This window comes from Opisthocomus hoazin, chromosome 4 (assembly GCF_030867145.1).
Source record: "Opisthocomus hoazin isolate bOpiHoa1 chromosome 4, bOpiHoa1.hap1, whole genome shotgun sequence".
Taxonomy (NCBI): domain Eukaryota; kingdom Metazoa; phylum Chordata; class Aves; order Opisthocomiformes; family Opisthocomidae; genus Opisthocomus; species Opisthocomus hoazin.
The window spans coordinates 14,881,209-14,901,019 of NC_134417.1; the positions used below are offsets into that span (position 1 = coordinate 14,881,209).

General features: G+C 37.6%; 1 protein-coding gene across 5 annotated transcripts in view; it reads left to right on the top strand.

The window, feature by feature from the left end:
- The window catches only part of ATP13A3 (ATPase 13A3), a 61,775-nt gene extending 42,413 nt beyond the window's left edge, over positions 1 to 19,362 (top strand). For 4 of the 5 annotated variants that reach the window (XM_075418065.1, XM_075418066.1, XM_075418064.1 and 1 more), the window contains 17 exons: positions 1,031 to 1,048; positions 1,141 to 1,294; positions 1,381 to 1,501; positions 2,081 to 2,205; positions 3,135 to 3,313; positions 3,752 to 3,874; positions 3,956 to 4,035; positions 4,697 to 4,739; positions 4,837 to 4,946; positions 5,795 to 5,891; positions 6,781 to 6,853; positions 7,660 to 7,837; positions 8,506 to 8,690; positions 9,115 to 9,203; positions 9,399 to 9,479; positions 13,340 to 13,429; positions 14,983 to 19,362. In XM_075418065.1, the coding sequence (XP_075274180.1) occupies positions 1,031 to 1,048; positions 1,141 to 1,294; positions 1,381 to 1,501; positions 2,081 to 2,205; positions 3,135 to 3,313; positions 3,752 to 3,874; positions 3,956 to 4,035; positions 4,697 to 4,739; positions 4,837 to 4,946; positions 5,795 to 5,891; positions 6,781 to 6,853; positions 7,660 to 7,837; positions 8,506 to 8,690; positions 9,115 to 9,203; positions 9,399 to 9,479; positions 13,340 to 13,429; positions 14,983 to 15,180 (1,944 nt within the window). In that variant the 3' untranslated portion in view covers positions 15,181 to 19,362. The remainder of the gene's footprint in view (positions 1 to 1,030; positions 1,049 to 1,140; positions 1,295 to 1,380; positions 1,502 to 2,080; positions 2,206 to 3,134; positions 3,314 to 3,751; positions 3,875 to 3,955; positions 4,036 to 4,696; positions 4,740 to 4,836; positions 4,947 to 5,794; positions 5,892 to 6,780; positions 6,854 to 7,659; positions 7,838 to 8,505; positions 8,691 to 9,114; positions 9,204 to 9,398; positions 9,480 to 13,339; positions 13,430 to 14,982) is intronic. The other variant, XM_075418068.1, reaches the window with a different exon arrangement.
- The last annotated feature ends 449 nt before the right edge of the window (positions 19,363 to 19,811 follow it).

Sequence of the window (19,811 nt, forward strand, 5' to 3'; positions counted from 1 at the left end):
AGTTAAAGTAATCCTTCATATTAAGCAAAGACATTTTTACCGTATACTGATACCACATTTTACTATGTTTCTGGCTGATACAATTCAAACAGGATCACAACTGTGTAGTTTTTGATGGCAAAGACAGAGAAGACATGTTTAAACTGTTGCTGAAGGTACTGGTTCATTATACGCCACTTTCAAGTTGAGCAGTCTGATTGCCAACATTACTACCCTTAGGACTGGTTATAATGTGCTGTAACACTTTTTGAGCCTACGCATTTTAATATTACCATCATTACCAAATTCTTACTGTGCTAATGAAGTGCTTAGGAGTGCTCACCTTGCAGTTTCAGTTAAAAAAATTGTTAATGTCACTGCGTGGTATGGAATTCTTGCCACCATTGTACCTTAGAGATGTATGTTTTAGTTAAGTGCCAAGTTAAAAATAAAATATACTTGGCAAATGTAAAATTTTCTTCTATCTTCATTTTGAAGTATTTTTTAATACTTCAGGAGACGTAATTTAAGTGTGTGACTGTATATCCAGATTATCACAAGGCAGGGTGATGGGAGGGTATAGCGAGTTGGGTCCACTGTATGAGTCTTATTCTGCAGTAGATAGAAACATCATCTTTTTTGTTCAGAACTCAGTGTACATGCACAGCAATAATTACCATGCAGTAGCTGACATGTGAACATTCTTGAAACTTAGTACATTAATTTTTTGGAATATACTTAATATTCGTGGTGTCATTCTGAAATACCGTAGTATATAAACCATTTCCATAGGCTAAACAGACACCGGTTGGACTGTGGAAGGTCTTGCAAATTCTAATCAAGAAATCAAACTGCGAAGTTCTGCTATGTCTCACTTAAAGGATACTAAACAGATGCAGTATATTCATATTCAGCTTTTATGAAATCCATTGCAAATACAGTGTGACTTTATATTGAGAGTGTGTAAATTAATTTACTGATTTATGCTGAAATAGTTTGTAGCTGAAAAATGCTTAAATATTTACAGTAAATGTATTTTTTCTTTTTTTAGGAATTGTTTGAGCTTTCGGTAAGTATACTTTTTCAATTAAGCATGTACCTCTTTTTTCTTAATATATGTAGATGTAACTCTTTTCCTTCCTTCCTTCCTGTATGACACAGACCAGTTACGAAATTGGAATTGTGCGCCAGTTTCCATTTTCTTCAGTTCTGCAACGTATGTGTGTAATAACAAGAGTTCTAGGGGAGAAGAGAATGGATGCTTACATGAAAGGTGCCCCTGAAGTGATTGCCAGCTTGTGTAAGCCGGAAACAGGTAAAGGAACAAGCTGGTTTTGTTTCTTGTGTAGTTCAGCTGTAATATGAATAATTTTAATAACTCTAAACTTGACCTTTTTAAAGTTCCTGTTGACTTTGAGTGTGTCCTGGAAGAATACACTAAGCAGGGCTTCCGAGTTATTGCTCTTGCTCACAGAAAACTGGAGTCTAAGCTTACATGGCACAAAGTCCAGACTATTAATAGGTAAGAGTGACTTCACTTTTTTGAGTAAGTACCAGGCTTTAAAAGCTGCATGCTTTGAATTAATTATGAAATGTTTATTTTTGTTTTAATCAGTTACTACTCTTCTTTAGCTTTCTTAGTAGTTCTGTGCATTCTTTATTTGTACCCTGGACAATATGTAGAAGTTTAAGATAAGGAAGTTTTTCTACAATAACGTGGGTTCTGAGGAACATCTTTAAGCTTGAAATTAACTGTAATAGTAATTCTTTACGGTGTTTAATTTATGCTAACGTGGCAGAAAACCTGATCAGATTTCTTTGTTACTTAAACACACATCATCTGTGTCTATCAAAGATAATGGCATGCAGTGGAAGCCCTCCGGTGCATATGTGATTTTAAAGTAAAACAAGGGACCTAAGTATAAACGAGTGCGAATGATGATATCTCTTGGGTCACTTTTAAAAAAGAAAATTCTTTGCTTTTCATACTTAAAAATAAATGTTTCCGTTTACTTCAATAAACAGAAAATCAGGCTCTTCAGGCTACATCTAGTAATTGTAATTATTCTAATGTTTTTTTTCCTTGCTTCCTTTTCTGCAGAGATGCTGTTGAAAGCAACATGGATTTTATGGGATTAATTGTAATGCAAAACAAACTAAAGCAAGAAACCCCTGCTGTACTTGAAGATTTGCATAAAGCCAACATTCGCACTGTCATGGTTACAGGTTGGCATGTAAATGTTCATACTCTATTGATAAAAATCTGTCTCTCTTTGGTCTTATTTAATTATAGTGTATGAAGTCAAATTTTAGTGTCAATAGGCTGACATTACACTGTATATATAGTAAAAGGGAAGTTTAGAAACTATTGTGAGAATATCGAGACGCCAATGTTTCTTTCTGGGTGAAAGTTGCTTTGGTAAGTCAGAGATCAGAAACCAGTATGGGGATTAATTCTGCTTTGTAGCTTCCACTGCCTAGATCCATGCACAAGTTACTTTATACTGCATTGAAGGATGAAACACCTTAGACATCTTCCAAATCAAGCTAGGTGAAGGTCCTGGTCTACTCTTACAACTGACTCTGATTTGAGCAAGAGGTTGGGCTAGATGACCTCCTGAGGATCCCTACCATTTTGAATTATAAGTCACTTTCTATTGGATTTTTTTCTAAGAATGGCTTCTTATGTTCCCGTAAGTGGGCTAGGGGTCTGAGCTCAGGGTTTTCCATGCAGTATGTGTGTTTACTTTTTAAATCACAGGTACTACAACTTTGGAATAATGTTTTGACAGGCTAGCAATACAACTCAGTGTTTGCGTGTTCTGTGGCTGTGTTTAAAAAGCAGTGTTTTAAATGGCCACATGTTTTCTGCAGGATTTGAAATATATGCTAAGACTTAGTCAGTAAGAGATCTTTATGGCTGAAAGCAGAATACAAAGTTTCTAGTGATACTAGTGCAGGGGAGGGGTTCAACGAGTTAGACACTGGAATTTTCACTGTAGGCTTGGTTTGCCCGAAGATTGTCACTGGTACATTAGGCAGTCCTCCTCCTAGTTTAAAACTGGCTTTGTTAGCTTTTTCTCTTATGTGGAGTATCCATATATCCTATTGATCCTTTTCTAACTGAAACATTTGTAAATGTAATTGTTTAACAGGGGATAACATGTTAACCGCTATCTCTGTGGCCAGAGACTGTGGAATGATTCTACCTCAGGATAAGGTCATTATTGCTGAAGCACTACCTCCGAAGGATGGGCAGGCTGCCAGGATCAACTGGCATTATGCAGATACCCTCGCTAAATGCACTAGTTCATCACCAGCCATAAACTCAGAGGTAATATTATGCCCTTAGAGTGTAAACAGTTGGTTTTAGTGTTGAGTTTCTTTCTTTTTATCTTATTCCTTTAAGTAGTAAATGTGCTGTTAAGTGTCAAATCAGAACTGATGTAGTAGTTAACTTTCAGATCTTAAAATACCGAAGAGTAGTAGAACAGCCAGGGGAGCTAGTTTTTCAACTGTAAGGCAACATTTGACATTTTAGGTGTGCAGGATAGAGGGCTTTTTCCCACATTTCAATCTGTTAAGGCTGTTGTAGCTGCTTGTAGGTAAAATATTAAGCCGCATTTTCTTACTGCTAAATAAATATTTTCATTTTATGAGGTTTTCTTTCAAGGAACATTCTTGGAAACCTCGTCTGGCGTGGTATCTGTAGGAATTCCCCTCTGAGTGTTAGCTTGAAATTACAGCTAGAGTATTAAACTACTTTTGACAGGATATTCCAGTTAAATTGGTCCATGAAAGCCTTGAGGATCTCCAGATGACCAGATACCATTTTGCAATGAATGGAAAGTCATTTGCCGTCATTTTGGAGCATTTTCAGGACCTGGTACCCAAGGTGAGCATTTTACTTGACTGTGCACCTTTGATGGCGAACAGACTTTGCCCTGTGACCATTAAGAAGTCTTCTGTCTTCCAGCTTGTGTTACATGGCACTGTGTTTGCTCGCATGGCGCCCGATCAGAAGACTCAGCTGGTGGAAGCTTTACAAAATGTAGAGTAAGTATTTGCCTTAAGCATAGAAAGCGGGAGGGTTGTCAGAGTGTTCGGTGTGATAGGAAAAAATTATGTATGCTGCTAGCTGTTTTGCCAAATGAAAAAGGCTGGGCTAATATAATTTCCTTGAGTTGGTAAATCAGCTTTATTAGCTGAGCAGGAATGAGAGTAGTACCATCTGCTGGCTAGTTGTGAAAGTTTCAGACTTTTCATGAAGTTATAAATGGTGAATATCTAAGTTTACTAACATGTTTTATAAATCTGGTTGCTTGGCTTAATAAACAAATCCATCAAATGTCTGTTGTGTATTAAAGAAGTACTAGTGGGATGACTTCTGTTCACATAAGGTTGGTATACTGTCTGTTGACATCAGGCTTTGCAGCTATACAAAATAATGCAAGAGTTTCTTTGCCTAAAGCAAGCCTTGGAATGATAGAGGGCTGATAACCATTATTGGTTTGGTTGGCCTGGCTAAGTCATGTTACTTTTCTGTTTATTTCCTCATATGTATAATGGGAGCAGTAATTGCTTTCAGTATTAACGATCATTCATTATTATGTAAACCCTGAATAAGTCAAGTAATGTGAAGAATTGAATAGAACAAGCTAAATGGACTATGATTAGGAAATGGCCCAGGGTGCTGACAGCTGTTTGTTTTTTATAGCTACTATGTGGGCATGTGTGGAGATGGAGCAAATGACTGTGGCGTAAGTATATTGTTATTTTCCATACAGAACTGTTCAATTAATTTTTACAGCTGAAAGCAAGTTTTAAAATGTTTTCTATTTCAATGTTAACTGGCAGGCACTGAAGAGGGCACATGGTGGTATATCTTTGTCTGAACTTGAAGCTTCTGTGGCATCACCATTCACTTCCAGGACACCAAGTATCTCCTGCGTGCCAAAGCTGATCAGGTAGTGCCACTTACTGTGAACTTAAGGCGTCTGTGTAACTCGGTTTGCATACCCTATGTTAGTACGTGTTTGATGCTGTAGGAGGCCAGTTTGAGTTAAAGAATAAGCCATACATTTTTAGTAGTTCTGTTTCTTTACTGAAGATACTCTGAGCAAAAGCTTGCCATGGCATGATTTAATATTTTGTTATAAACCTTTTTGTCCATGTAAAGTTAATTTTTTTAGAGTGTGAGCGAGCTTCTACATGTTAGTATTTGATCTGATGTCTTGGTGACTGTGGTGGTTTCCATGAAGGCTCTGTGTAACTGCAAGCAGTAAAATTCTTTGGATAACTGCTCAGCACCATACAATGTAGACAACAAATTTTCTAAATAAGGTTTGACAAATTTTTGTTTCTAGAATTGGAAGTTAGGTGGTAATTTTGGATAAAGGTCAAGCAGAGAAGAATCTAATTAAGTCCATGTGGAACTAATGAAGTAACGTATAATCAGAAACAATTCTGAAGTCAGCAGCTCTGTGGCTGACTGCATGTTTATTCAATCTGTGTAGTTAACTAGTGCGTCACAGATGTTTTTGCAAGCAAATCTGCCTTTTAAAACCTCTGTTGGAAAACCACATGAAGTCCGAAGAATGCTGAAGTGAGGTGGTGGCTCATTTAGAAGGCATGATCACAAATTTGATATACTTGAAACTGTACCATTCTGACCCCTTTTTCTCTCTGTGTGTTCAGCCTAATGTCCCTTAAAGGGTTTGCTGATATGTTTAATTGCAGCTAACGTTTGGCTAAGCAGAATTTAACAGCTTGCACAGAAAGCTTTCTAGTTACGTGATTGCATTTGTTTTGGCAGGGAAGGCCGTGCTGCTTTAATAACTTCCTTCTGTGTGTTTAAGTTCATGGCATTATACAGCATTATCCAGTACATCAGTGTTATTCTGCTGTATTCTGTAAGTATTCTGTAAGTGCTTAAACAGTGTCAACATAATTCAGAGACTTGAAAGTAGTTAAGATATTAAATGTAGATAGTTGCATGTCTCTTTAAGTACACAACGCTGGCATTCTAAAAATTATCTTTGGACTTAAAGTATTGTTAGTATTTTTTGGTTTTTTTGTATTAATTGTGTGAAAAACATGATAGTACCTATTTGAAAAAAGCAATAACTAATGCTTGTGAATAGAAAGTCTTTACAGTGGGAAGTCCAAATAAGCATATAAATTGAACAAAAATACAATTTTCCATTATTTAAAAACTGTCAGCATTTTAAAATAGCCTAGCTTTGTTTAAAGGGCAGTGCATTACTGTAAGGATTGAAAGAGAGCAGCTTGCATATATTGAGTTAGGAGGGGAAAAAAACGCCAAGCTGGAGTATTTCGTGTTAATATGATTGGATTCACAATATGGCATGTGGTAGAAATCCTGTATTTCCGTTTGCATGCTTAGTAAATTAAACATGCAAAGTATTAAAGGACCTTTGAGGTGGAAATTTTGACAACTGGCTGACTACATAGTAAGGTTATAGTATTTAGAGGACTGTGGGCCTAAGCTATTATTTCATTGGCTTGTAAGATGCAGTAATGTAAGTTTGATCGTAAACAGTTTTCGATTGGAAATAGCTTATGCATCTTGAAACTGAAATTATTTCATACCTTGATACTTCAGGAATTGATCTGTGAATTGTAGAGTACTCGACTCCTGCAGATAAAGGAAGCCAGTTGGACAAGAGACTGTCTTGTTTATAGAGTAAAATTTAAAGAATTAATGCCATAGAACTGTCACTGTAAGATGTTTTTTGGTGTGAAGAAATTACCAGTGTTTCAGTTCTGATTTCTGTCTAGATCCTGAGCAATTTGGGAGACTTCCAGTTTCTCTTCATTGATTTGGCAATCATTTTGGTGGTTGTCTTCACCAGTAAGTATTGTGCTGAATTACCAGTACTGACTTCTATGAGGCAGTTTTTGCTTGGTCAGATTTTCTTTAATGTCTAATTACACGCTGTTTGGAGTAAGCACTGTGATGTACAGTTGTTACGACTACTACAGTATATGCATTAAAAAACCAAACCACTGTGTACAGTTAGATTTATCTGAAGTTCATGAAGTGTCCTCATACAAAAAGCAGATTGTGGGCATGATCTTAGATCAGTAGCTCTTCATGGTACAGGAAGTCATAAATCTGTACTGACATGAGGAAACTGGCTTTGGAATCAAAAGAGGAGTTGTTTCAACATCATCTTCCTTAAATGTTTTGATTTCTTGCATTTTTAGTTGAACTTCTGTCCACAAAATGTTATACTGAGAAACTATTATAATCTCATGAATATTTGATTCCACATATGAACCTAGCTAACTGGCTAACAGTAGAATTCCACTTTCAAGTTTAATAGAAACTGCTTCTTTGAAGCAATGGCAGACCAAAACTGAGGAGACGAGCTGTAATTCCTTGTGGCAGACAAAGGGAATTTGGCCAGACACTACCACCAATTCCTTAAGTCTCGTGTCTTCTGTTATTGTCCCCTGCTATCCTGGGCTGCTGGGGTAGCCAGCCTGTAGAAGGCACTGTGGCATTATTCTAGTGCGGTATAATCTTTTTGAGACGATTTCACAGTTGCGGTTTGGGACTGATTTTTAAAGTGATGTCATAAGCAAGCCATTCTAATTCCATTCTTGAAAACCATGATGATGTAATGTGTAATTTATTCTTCTTTCTCTTTGCAGTGAGTCTGAACCCTGCTTGGAAGGAGCTTGTTGCGCGAAGGCCTCCATCAGGTCTTATCTCAGGTCCACTTCTGTGTTCCGTTTTGTCTCAGATCATCGTCTGCCTTGCTTTCCAAGTCTTTGGGTTTTTTTGGGTCAAACAGCAGTCCTGGTATGAACCTTGGACAACAGAATCTGAGTAAGTGTTTCATTGGCTCCATGCAGGATACGGTAATGATTGGAAAGCTGTAGGCAATAATTGTTCTGTTCTTCGACCTCCTTTGTGGACTTTATTTACAAAGTTTCTGTATGGCAGCTTGATAGTCTGCTGAATTTTTTTTGTGAAAAGTGTACTAATGCACAGGAGTTACCAAATGGCTGAAATGCAAAACTGAGTCAGAGCCAGACTGCAGAGTCTGAAGACTCCTCAACTTTGGGACAATTGAGACTGAAATTTGAAATTAATTGTTCAGACCTATTTTAATTCTTCTATATTACAAAGTTTTGTTGTCCTGTTAGAGTTCCAGTAAATCAAATTCATATTTCTGAAGGAGTGTTTCCATCTTTTTGTTTTAGACTGCAATATTTTCTTACCTGTCTTCAAAGTGTAGGTACAGTGATAGTTTCTAAACAGTTCATGTAGTGAACTTGCCAGCTGGAAGCATAAAAGAACTCGAAGCTAGAATTCACAAAAATTGCTACCTCCCCGCTGCAGTTTTGAGTTATTTCTTACTACCTGTAATAGGTTTTCAAGGATAAGCTTTTTTTAACTACTGTAGCAATTTAAGTGTCATTACTTTTGTTAAGTAGTAGGCCTCGTTTGCATCTTCTCCTTAACTCAGTGTTAAATGTTTTTTTATGTTGTAGTGCATGCAATGTATTGGATGCCTCAAACATCAGCTCTGCACACCATGGGAATGAGACTCTTGATGAACATAACATTCAAAATTATGAAAACACAACTTTATTTTTTATATCCAGCTTTCAGTACCTCATAGTGGCAATTGTCTTTTCTAAAGGAAAGCCCTTTAGACAACCGTGCTACAAAAACTGTAAGTCCTTTCTTACTATATACAGTTCCAAGTGACTGGGCACTTATTTATCCATGGCTTGGTTACAGTTCTGTTGTGCCTCTTCAGCAGTGATAGTGTTGCTAGGAGAATATAGTACCATTATCCTCTGATAATCAGAGATAGAAATAAGGAAGTATTAAACTGTATGGAGAAATTTGCATTAATAGTTGCTTTGTTTATAGAAGTATATGTGTATATACATTTTGGATCCACAAGTGAGCCAGTGAGAAGTTGAGTCTGGCCTGCTGTCTATCTATACCTGTCAACACAACTTATATTGCCAAAATCTGTCTGGAACGGGTTTACAAGGAGAAAAGAGCTTATTTGGTGTGATACGTGGAAATACTGTCTAAAACTCTGATTGTGGGATGGTCTGATTAAAATGTTTTTTCTTCTTTTACAGTTCTGTTTGTTACATCTGTGATAGTTCTTTATGTCTTCATCTTTTTCATCATGTTGCATCCCGTTGAATCTATTGACGCTTTTTTTGAGGTAAGATTCAGCAGATACGCAGGTGTCTGTACTTCCTGGGATACCTGGTTGTCTGCCCTTGGGCAAGCTTGACCCCTTTAGAGCTTTAACTTCGCATCTCTGGATGGGAAGGGAGAATTTATAACTCTGAGCCTGTGTTGAATATGTGTTTACTTCGTATGTGTGTTGTTAACGTCTGGCAACTTCTTCTTACAGCTCGTGTGTGTGCCGTATGAGTGGCGCCTAAGAATTCTCATCATTGTTATTCTCAATGCAATTGTGTCCGTGCTGACGGAGGTAAGAAGTTCGAATGGAACAAATGCTTGTCTGTTAAGTGGGGCTTTTTTCGGGGTACATATTTGGCTATTGTTTAGAATGTCTCTCTTCACAGCATGCCAGTGTAAGTGGCCACTGTTTTCTTGTTAAGCTTGTATTCCTAAAAATGCCCTTGTAGGCTAGATTTAAGGTGTCAAGATTTTCTGTGTTAAGAAGCATAATTTTAAAACTTTTTTTATTAACTAAAAAAGAGGGAAAAGTTGAAAGACTTATAAATTCCTTCAGCTATTTCATAGCACGATGGTCTCCGTGTTTATTGGCTATGCTAACATAACATAGTAAAGAGCTATATAAAACCCTTAGGGGACCCCATCTTCATTCAGGTGGATCATACACATAACTTACTGTTCAGAATAATGCAGGTCTGTATAACTTGTTCATCTAATCTGATCCAAGTCCAGAAATAGTGATGTTTGTGCAGGTCTGCTTTTTGCTACTCTGAGCTTGTGCAAAGTCAGTCACTCTGGATATTGACCTCTGCTACTCTAATTCCAAAGTTCATGTGGGTAGAAGCGTGCCCTACCTTTCATCCAGGTACCCCTATGTTGTTTCCAAGAATTGGAATTTGACTGATGTATCTTCCAGGAGGAGTCTGGATTCAGAGCCAGTCATTTATTTCTGTGGTTAGTTCTTCTCCCTGTTAAGCAGATGCCTTTTTTCCAACCTGAATACATTTTGGTTTTGGCTGCAGCCATTAGTCACCTTTTTTTTCAGCAAGATGAAAAAGCCTTTCAACATTATCTAACAGTTGCACACTACAATTATCTGTTTTTACTGTAAAACATTTTGGCAGCTTCTAGTCAGTATTTCCATTACTGTGGGAGGGATTGCTATCAAGGTAACCAGCATAATTTTTGCTTGGATCATACCATTTTGGCCTTTGAAGATTACTACAGCATTAATACTCTTTCCAGTTGACTGTTCTTTTCCCTTTTATTCGTGACTTAGTAGAAATAAAATGAACCGAAGTTTTTTGGATACGTTAGTCAAAAACATCAAGACTTTGTGTTCAAAATGTTGTTCCAAATAGAATTTGCATTATATGCTCACTGTTGGAACATGTTTTTCAGTGTTTTCACATGATAGGCAGTAACTTGTCTTTTCCAAAACATGGCAGTACATATTTAATTTTTTTACCTTTGTTTTGTTGTTAACAACTATATCCTCTCCTAAAGAGAGTATATCCTCTCCTGTGCCGTTCTTACTTTGTCCTGTATTTACCCTAACCATGCTTGTGATGGAGTTTTCCTTTATGCTTTTTAATTATTTTGGGGTTTGTTTGTACTACTAACTCCTAGTAGGTCTCTTTTTGCCTTGTTGTTTACTTGTTAAAAGTTATATTTTATGTATATTGCTGTCTCTGCTACTGAAACAAAATAGTTAGACTGAAGCTGCAGAACTGTGGCTTTTTTGTCTTCTGATAAGTTTAAAACAAACCCCCTCGACAGAAGTATTTTTTTCCTGTTTACTTTTTCCTAGTCAGTTTTGATGTCTTTATGACCATCTCTGGGAAATTGTGGTTTTTTTAAGGCACTAAGATTATTCCTTGGAGTTGAGCTTTGTGTTGATACATGGAGTGTAAGTAGGCGGTGGTTACAATTTTCAGTCCAGTGATAAACTTTACTGAGAGAAATAAATTAAACTTAGCTTCTGCTGAAAAATTACTTTGTTCTGCAAATGATCTTTCTAACTTCTGTACAGCCTGGGGATGTTTCTATTCTGGAAGCAGAAGGGCTGTAGTGGAAAGTCTGTGCAGTGTGTCAGTCCAGGCATCAGCACATGTCTCTCAAGGACAAGTGGTTCTCCTCTGGCTTAAATGTTCGTAAGGTTCCGCTCCTGGGCCTTGTTGGTTGCCACATCAATTTGTAAACTTCTGAGTTTCTAGTAAGCATAACCTAAGCAATGTAATTACTGTAGAGCATTTGCTTTCACCCAGTGTTCCAAACCCCATGTCCCTCTTTTTCCTGTGCACATGTGAATTGACATCTTTCAACAATTTAGTCACTGAACAGTCATTACCAAAACTGGTAGGATGATTTGTCACATTCTTTTTAATCATACATTCCTGCTGATCTTCAGTGGTGGAACAGAAGTAACTATAGAACTTACTTTTCTTGACATTAATTGTTTGGGATGTTCTGCTTTGACTTAAAACCTCTTTTTTCCACTTTCACTGTTAGTTGAATGCTTTGTCTAGACAGAGAGACAAGTTGTCTCACTGTACAGCAGGTGTCCAACAGAAGCATTGTCTAGTGATCATCAGATCCCAAACCCTGTTTTGTGATACATGCTTCACCTTCCGTAAGTTCAGCGTCCTTTTGTCCCACCTTTTGAACTGCGTTTGTCCAGCTCCAGCAGTATTGCTCTAGGTTCCCTGAAGCTTTTTCACGTGGTGCCAACTCTTTGGGTCCAATGTGTCATGCAGAAATTGCAGGCTATTTCATCCCTTTGCTTCCAGTATAGCTCATTGCCCTTCTGTCCTTGTGTGCCCGGCTGGTTCTTCTGCTCACTGTGCCTTTCACTACGGTTACTGGGTACCACAGGTCACATTCTGAGTGTATAGGAAAAGCTGCTGGTGGCATCTCCTTATTTATTTTAACAAGGTACTCTGTATGTATATCACCTAGAGTTTGTTCTGCCAAGACTAATTCCTCGGTAATTGCCTCTGTAAGTGTCTCAGAATGATGAGATGCACGAGGGATTGTCTCTATCTTTTGTCATAGTTGCCAGCTTGACACTTGTGTCACACTATGCTCGTGTAGTTTCTTAATTGCTTCCATAACAGGAATGATTTCTGGCTGTGGTTGTCCCAGACATGATTTCTGAAGTGCTGTGTAAAGCTTTTGCTCCTTCCATGTGGGTTCCAGACTAGGTTCACAAAGCACGCATGTTCTTTCTGCCAGATGATAGAAAATAATGCACAACAAAGGCATATCCTAGCAGATGTTCTTCCTTACCCCAGTGCCTGATATAGACATACTTAAACTAGACTGGCTTAAAAAATGAACATCTAACAAGCTGAAGATTTGTTGGCAAATGCTTTATAAAAGCACTATAAAATTCTGGTATATTATAAAATCGTAAGCATTATTAAATCTATTATAAAAGTCTGGCTAGTCAGCTCCCCTTTCTCAAAGGCAGAGGTTAGTCAGATGTTAGAAATGGAATCTGTCCAAAGGTCAGAGGTGTAGGCTCAAGGTCATGGAAGATACGGGCTCACACCTGTGCTGTGCTTGTTCAAGGCGCTCGAGCCCGCCCACGGAGCTGTATGAGAATAACCAGATGTGCTGAACATACTGCTCCATTGCTGCCCACTCGTCCAAAGTCTGAAACGGCTCCTGCAGAATTCCGTCAGGCTCAGCTTTGCCACCCCACTGAGGCTTTTCTGGGAATGTCACTGGTTTAAAACAAGCTATGAAAAAAGCTTAGCTCCAGGATAAAGTACACTGTAATGCTCAAGATGGTTTGAGGGGAACCTGCGTTAAGCACTCATGTCTGCGGTGCTTCACGGGTGTTTTTAGAGTATTGAAACACATTAAGAATGTGTATTTTTACTTGTATTGATGGATGCAGTTTGGGTCATTGATGTTATTGATTTAAAGTATGTGTTCATATTCTTAAATTTCATGTGAACACTTTTAAGAATGAGAGTGTTGATCCCTTAAGTACTGAGAAGTAATGTAAAATCCATTTTGCATGGCACTGAATTAGTTATGCCTAGCACACTATTTCAGGTTTTATTTGTAATATGCACACTAACAACAAATTAGTTTCTTTAATTAGTTTCTTTAATTCTTCCCGCTCACTGCAATGTCTCACAGAATGTCCTCCTTGACATGATCCTTTGGAAGGTTGTGTTCAATCGAGACAGACAAGGAGAATATCGCCTCACCATACCCCAGCCGCCTCAGGTTGGAGACTAGTATTTTGCTGTCCTCATTTGAGTGCATGCAGATTAATACAGTTTTGTCTTTTTTTTTGATCTATGAGTGTCTGTTGCTTTATCTTAAGCTTAAGACTGTTTAAATTAGATTTCTGTAACTTGAGAATTAAAAGGACAGGCTTCTGGTTTTGTAGTTCTCTCCCTGTTGACACTTAAAAGAATTTGACTCTCTATAGAAGAACTGAAAAGCAAACCCAGAGGATTGCTTTTAACTCTTTTCTCACTTTATCTAGCAAGTTTTGTGTTGTCACAAGTTAGCATGCTAGGAGTGGGAACGTCTGGATTTTCTTGGAAGGAGAATTGCTGATGCTGGGTTTAACTCAGTTCTTTATTAAAATAATTTGGTTTAGTGTTTTAGAACATTGGTTTGTGAGAGCAGTAATATGTTAGCATGTACAAATGAAACAAAACAAAATGGCAAACGAAAGTACGTCATTACTACTTCAGGTGGTTTAGGAGACTGAAGGATTTAGTTTCTGCTTTTCAGGTGACCATGAACGTTGTTCTGGTCTGTCCATCTGTCACTAATACATGAAGGAAACCTATGTGAATTCCATATAAAAAGGAGAAAAAAAAACCCCAAACAAACCAACAACCCAGCTTTTTCTTTTTTAAGCCTTTTGGCTTATTACTTCTAGCTGGCTGTACATTTGTTCTTGTTAAAATTAGAATGGTTTATTTCTCAGCACTAAATTTTATGTATTCAATTCAGATTTACATTTGTCCTGTTGACGCTGTTCAAGAAAAAATTGTTATGTGTTCACTGAAGAATGGAAGTTTTCCTTAAGGCTCATGTTTGGTTCAGTTCACCAACTGATAGAAATTCAGAGCATAAAGAAAACCATAGACTATATCTTCATTAACGTCAGCCCTGCAAACTACAGGTGCTCTCTGAGACATGAGAGGGATCCAGTCTTGAGAATGAGGAATGGTGTTTCTCTTCTCCAACTAGTCAAGTTATATGCAGTTAGGACTGGGAGAGGAAAAATAGGAAGGATGACTTAAGCTCAATAATTTGTCTCTGTTTAAATAACTATTAATACCTGTAGGACTTAGATTTGATAGTATCAGCAAGTTAAATTCTGCCACTTGTGGCTGGATGGCTGCCTTCAGTTAAACAATTCATTTCTTAAAAAGTGTTTGGGGGCTCTGGGAATTTGACTGCTTTTTCTAGACCAGGCTTTTTTCCTCAATAGTAACATCGTTTAATGGTGCCTGTTGTACCTCTGTTTATTGAAACTATTATAAAATATGCATAAAAGCTGTTGGTGACCTTAGATGTTACGATAATGCAGACTGCTTGGTTTTTCTTCATGTTTGTTAAATGTCATTGATACCATAATATAGAAGAGAGGACACAACAGAGGAGTTTCTGTACTACACTTTTGAGGTCCAATGTGACAATGACATAATGAATTAGAAACTAAAATAGCAGTTGTTCTTCTAGCGATTTACTGTATTGTTAGCTATGTTAATTTTTTCTTATGGTAATCCAGTTTTCAAATCTGTTCCTCTCTGCAGGAGGCTGTGGATCGCTACCGAGTCTGTTTCCTTTCTTCCCTGTTTGGCTGCAGAGAGAAGACACCAAAAGCCAAGTATATGCATCTAGCTCAGGAACTGCTGGTTGATCCAGAGTGGCCGCCAAAACCCAGGACAACAACAGAAGCGAAAGTACCATCCCAAGGAAATGGTTCATATCAAAACATCACTATAACATAACAGCGGATCTTGGTGACGTGTGTCTCTAGTAGTATTCAGAAGAATGTAATTTTAAGGCTTTATTTGAAATTGCAGTATAGTAAGTGTCAAATTCTAATGCAGATATTTCCAACTGTTTTGTCTCTCTGAATACAAAGTTCAGAGCCAGACATCTTATGGCTATACATTTTAAAAATGTAGGTTACCTTAGGCAGAACAAAAATGGTAGTGTTTCCTTTCACCTTCTTTCAAATTTCATTATTCCAAATTGAGATATATTTGAAGGTTTAAACTGCAGGGCAGTTAAAACAGGTTCACTTTATTTGCCTAGAGTATCTTAATCATTATTCTAACCCGCTTACCTGGGCATGTGCTCATGTAAACCCTATGATGTGATGGTTTCGTGGTAGTACTAGAGGCACATAAGAACCTTGTCATGCTTTTTTTTTTCTTGTATTCACTGTTGAAAAGCTTTGTGCCTCAGAATGGTTCTAAAGTTTTGATGTGTGCAGCACTAAGTTTTGTCCCTACTAATAAGGACTGTTTCCAGGTGTAAAGTTTGGGTTTTAACTTTTAATTCTTTAGTTTGCTACAGCAGGAAATGGGAATGCTATAGAAGCAATATGCTCTGTCCTTAAGAAGAAAGCACATTGCTTTCAAGTGGGTTCGTAGCTTTTTTTCTAGCTAAGCCCAAGGAAGGGCTTAGGTGGCTTCCAGAGGAGGAGGCGTTTGGCTACACTCTATAAAAGTTTATGGAGAAGGAAGGCTGGAAAATCGTAACACTTTCTTCTGTCTCATATTTTATTACATTTAGCTATGCATTTCTCCATAGACCTTGCTTTTTCCAGCAGAAGGGTTGGGTTATCCCTTTGTGGACCATGTAAATCCTAAGATAATTTTCCTATATACCTTGAAGTAGTAAGGCCAGAATTACTGCTCCAAGGGAAATGGGGGGGGGGGGAGGAATATTGTCACATGCCTACGCTTGGGATTTGTGCATGTTAAGAACATATGCATTTCAAAGAGTCTGCCGGTGTCTTAAGCACTGTATGTAGCTGTATGAAAAAAAAAAAAGAGAGAGAGAGAAAATAGATGAGCTAAAATCTGTCTTGCTGCAGAGCTATGAGGCTTATGTGGATTGTATTAAAAAAAAAAACCCACAACAAACCTTGCATCACCAGTAATGCTGCTTAAGCACTTGGGGTAGTGATGTGTGATTTTGCTATTAGGCGGTGTCAAAACACAAGGCCACTGGAAAAATAGGTCTGCAAAGATGTAGAGGCAGGTGGCGTCTTCATGTGCAAAGCTTAAAGCTTTTCTTTTTTTATCTCCAAACCATCTTTAACTTGCTAAACTTTCAGAAAAGTCTTCTTTGGTGTCTTTTGGAAGATCATAAAAATACTGACTCTTGATCAGGCTGTTCTGACCAGATGCCACTGACTGGATCAGCCACCTCCTGGCTTTGGAGGGGATGTCGGATCCAAGGCAGTCATGATTCTGGAGAGGTCCTTTAGAGAAGGGTTCATTAGAGTAGTCATGGAAGGGCCCCAGATTCCTTGGCTGGCTGGGATTAGTTTGAATTGTGTGTATTCTGATGATGGAATTTGAAAGGTGGTTGTTTGGGGTTTTTTTTGGTTTTTTTTTGTTTTTTTTTTTTTTTTTTTTTTTTTTTTTTGTTTTAAATTCCTGTGAAGACTATTCCATTCCAGCACTGTTTTTATAAGGGGAGTTTTTCAGCTCGGGCCTAATTCCCATGTGCTGTTCTGAAAGGCAGTATGGGCAGTGTCCCCCACTGCTTGTGTTGTGGGCTTGGCAGTGTTGAACATACTGTACCCATGGAGAATTTAAAAGTGGTGATAAATGGTTTGGAAGACTTTTTCCTAGAACTTTGTGGGTTTAAGTTATTAGCACTTGTTCCTCATAAGTAGTGTGCATATGGTGTACTATCCTCCAGTCCAGCTGTCAACTCTTTTCCTGATTTTGTCTGGTTTTGGGGGGTGGAGCAAGAGGAAGGGGGAAGTGGTTTTCTTAACACTCATTCAACAGAGCAATGTAGAAGTCTTACTGTCCTGGCTTCTTAGGGTTGTCAACATTGAACAACATCAGTAGCTTTTAAGGGGTCTGCAATTGTGGACTTGGATAAATTTATTAATCATGAACTTGAGTCATTTGGCTTGTTTCTGTCAATGTTGATTTTACAAAATCTTTGTAGCATGGAATAATTGATGAAGAATAATTCTTAGCTACGTAAGTAGTATTCAGATTTGAAGAAAAACAATATTTTGGTTGAAAAATGTTGCTGTGAAGCTATGCATCTTGGACCTGGGAGCTGTGACTTATCCTTAAATGCATAAGCTTTTGTTTTTCATTTCATTGACTGTTTTAGCTTGGTTGCTCCATCAAAAGTGAAAGAATATTTGTCTTTCCCTTTTACGTGCTTTTGCTGAATATGTTCTCTAAACTGCTGATTTCTTTCGGCTTGTTTGGTTTCTGAAGCTAGTGTTTCAATCTTATTTTAGTTTATTAGACTTATGTAGAAAGTGAGGAGGAAACAGCTTATTAGCTGGGCTTGCCTTCGGAGAACACTTTAGGGAACTCTTACTAAAGCCAAAGTTATCAAGTGTCTCCCCTTGATTGAGTGACTAATGGGTCATGAGTCTATTAAACTTGAATGTTTTGCAAATGGGAGCTAGTTTCCTCAAGGTATGCGTTCAGAGTTAGTGAATGTTCTTGAGGTTGCATGCTTGAACTGTGACCTATTTGCTTCTGACGCTTAGTCAAGAATAATAAATCAGCTTTTCTGAGAATCCTTCTTGTTGTTGCAAGTTCAGCCGCAAAATAAGCTTTTGTATCTTCTGCAATTATTGGGATTTATGCCTTCCTGCCTGAGAGCTGAGTTTGGCCACCTATAATTTTTCTCATTTTGAGCAGTTTAGTTTTTCTGGTTTTCAGAAATGCAGCAAACTAGATCTGCACTAGCGTATTCAGTTTCTGCTTTGAAATAAGATGAAATTCAGTTTGTAGTGAAAAGAATCTCTTCTAATGTTCATCCTGGAAGCCTAAATTCAGGTGAACAGACCAATTTAGTGATCTCCACTAGATACTTGGTAGACATTTTCTTCCTGCTGTATATTTTGGCCTTACGTTGGGGAATTTGATTTATTATTAAATTATTTGTGTATGCAGACTTTAATCTGTACCTATTTTACTTTGATGTATTAGGATTTGTAAATATGACTGATTTTTAAATATTATTTATGCACATACTTAAAGGACTGATCTACCCAGAAAAGCAATTGCTGAATAATAAATGTTACTTTTTAGAAATAAATTGCAAGATCATGAAATTGTATATCCCTCAGGGTTATTTTTAACGTTTTTTTTCTCTTCCCTTCAGATTTAATTAGCAGCAACTCTAGTTTCGTGTACTATAGAACTAAATCTACTGTAAAGAAAATGCTGCGAATAATGCTTGAGTAGAAGCGGCTAAAACACCCACAGAACTGACTGTCCATATTCATCATAACTTTAGATTGGAAACTCTTACTGTTGCACTTTTACAAACTTGTTGGATTTTTAATTCTATTTATTTTTTTCTTTCTTCATGAAGGTTGTGCTGAACAGCCATCCCAAATTGGGTAAATAATCCTGTACTGTATATTATATGTATACAGTATAATACTAAGCAGATGTGGAGTCCTTTTTATGCTGCAAATTTTTAATGCTTGTGTTGGTCATCACAAAATGAGAGCGATAAAGTTCTGTAGGATTTCTCCCATGAAATTCTGAATTGTAAACTTAGGTTTTTGTATGTCTAAGGGAAAGCTGTGGGTTTTTTGACAATTTTTAGAGTATTGAATATGTTGATTTTATACAGTAAAGCTTCAGGTTTTTAAAGCTATTTTCAACAAACTGCAGCTTGTTTAATAATTATGTGAAACAGAAAGTACTCAGTTTGTCATGAATTCGTCAAGCCTAATACAAATTAAAAGGTTCATCGTTACAGCGCTCTCTAGAAGCTCAGCTTCCTTTTTATTTTTAAATCTGAAGTGATACATCTTTGTATTTAAAATATGTATTGCTGCTCTAGAATGGTACCCTGTTAAGAGGCATACATAAATAACTGTACAATAGAATTGTAAATAGACTTGTAAATCATTTTTGTGACTGAAGCTCTTTGAAAATAAAATTAAAATGAACAGATATTTTAACTCTTTTCATTAGTTTCATGATATTGTTTTTCATTTTTTTTATACAATTAAATCCAAAGCTTTGTTGAAGGATACAGGCTTACTCCCACTGCTGTCATGGCTTTCTTGTTCGGTGCCTCTGTGTTTTTGAAGAGGGGAGTGGAGAAGTACGCGTGCTGTGGGTTAGCGGTGCGTGCGGGAGCACTGCTGGTCTGCAGTGCAGCAATATTGCCCGTACTGTCACGTGGTGACTTGACAGCTGTCTTAAAGCCAGGCCTTGTACACGTGATAGTGACTCGTTTCCACCTGCTGTTATCCACGTGTTCCTCCTGCTCTTTGATGCGTGGGAGGCATTATCTTGAAAAGACTCTTGGGCGAATGTTCCTGGTTGTGAGCTGGGGCTGTTGTCGCAGCCATCTGCAGAAAAATCACACAGAAATGAAGACATCTTTGCCATCCCGT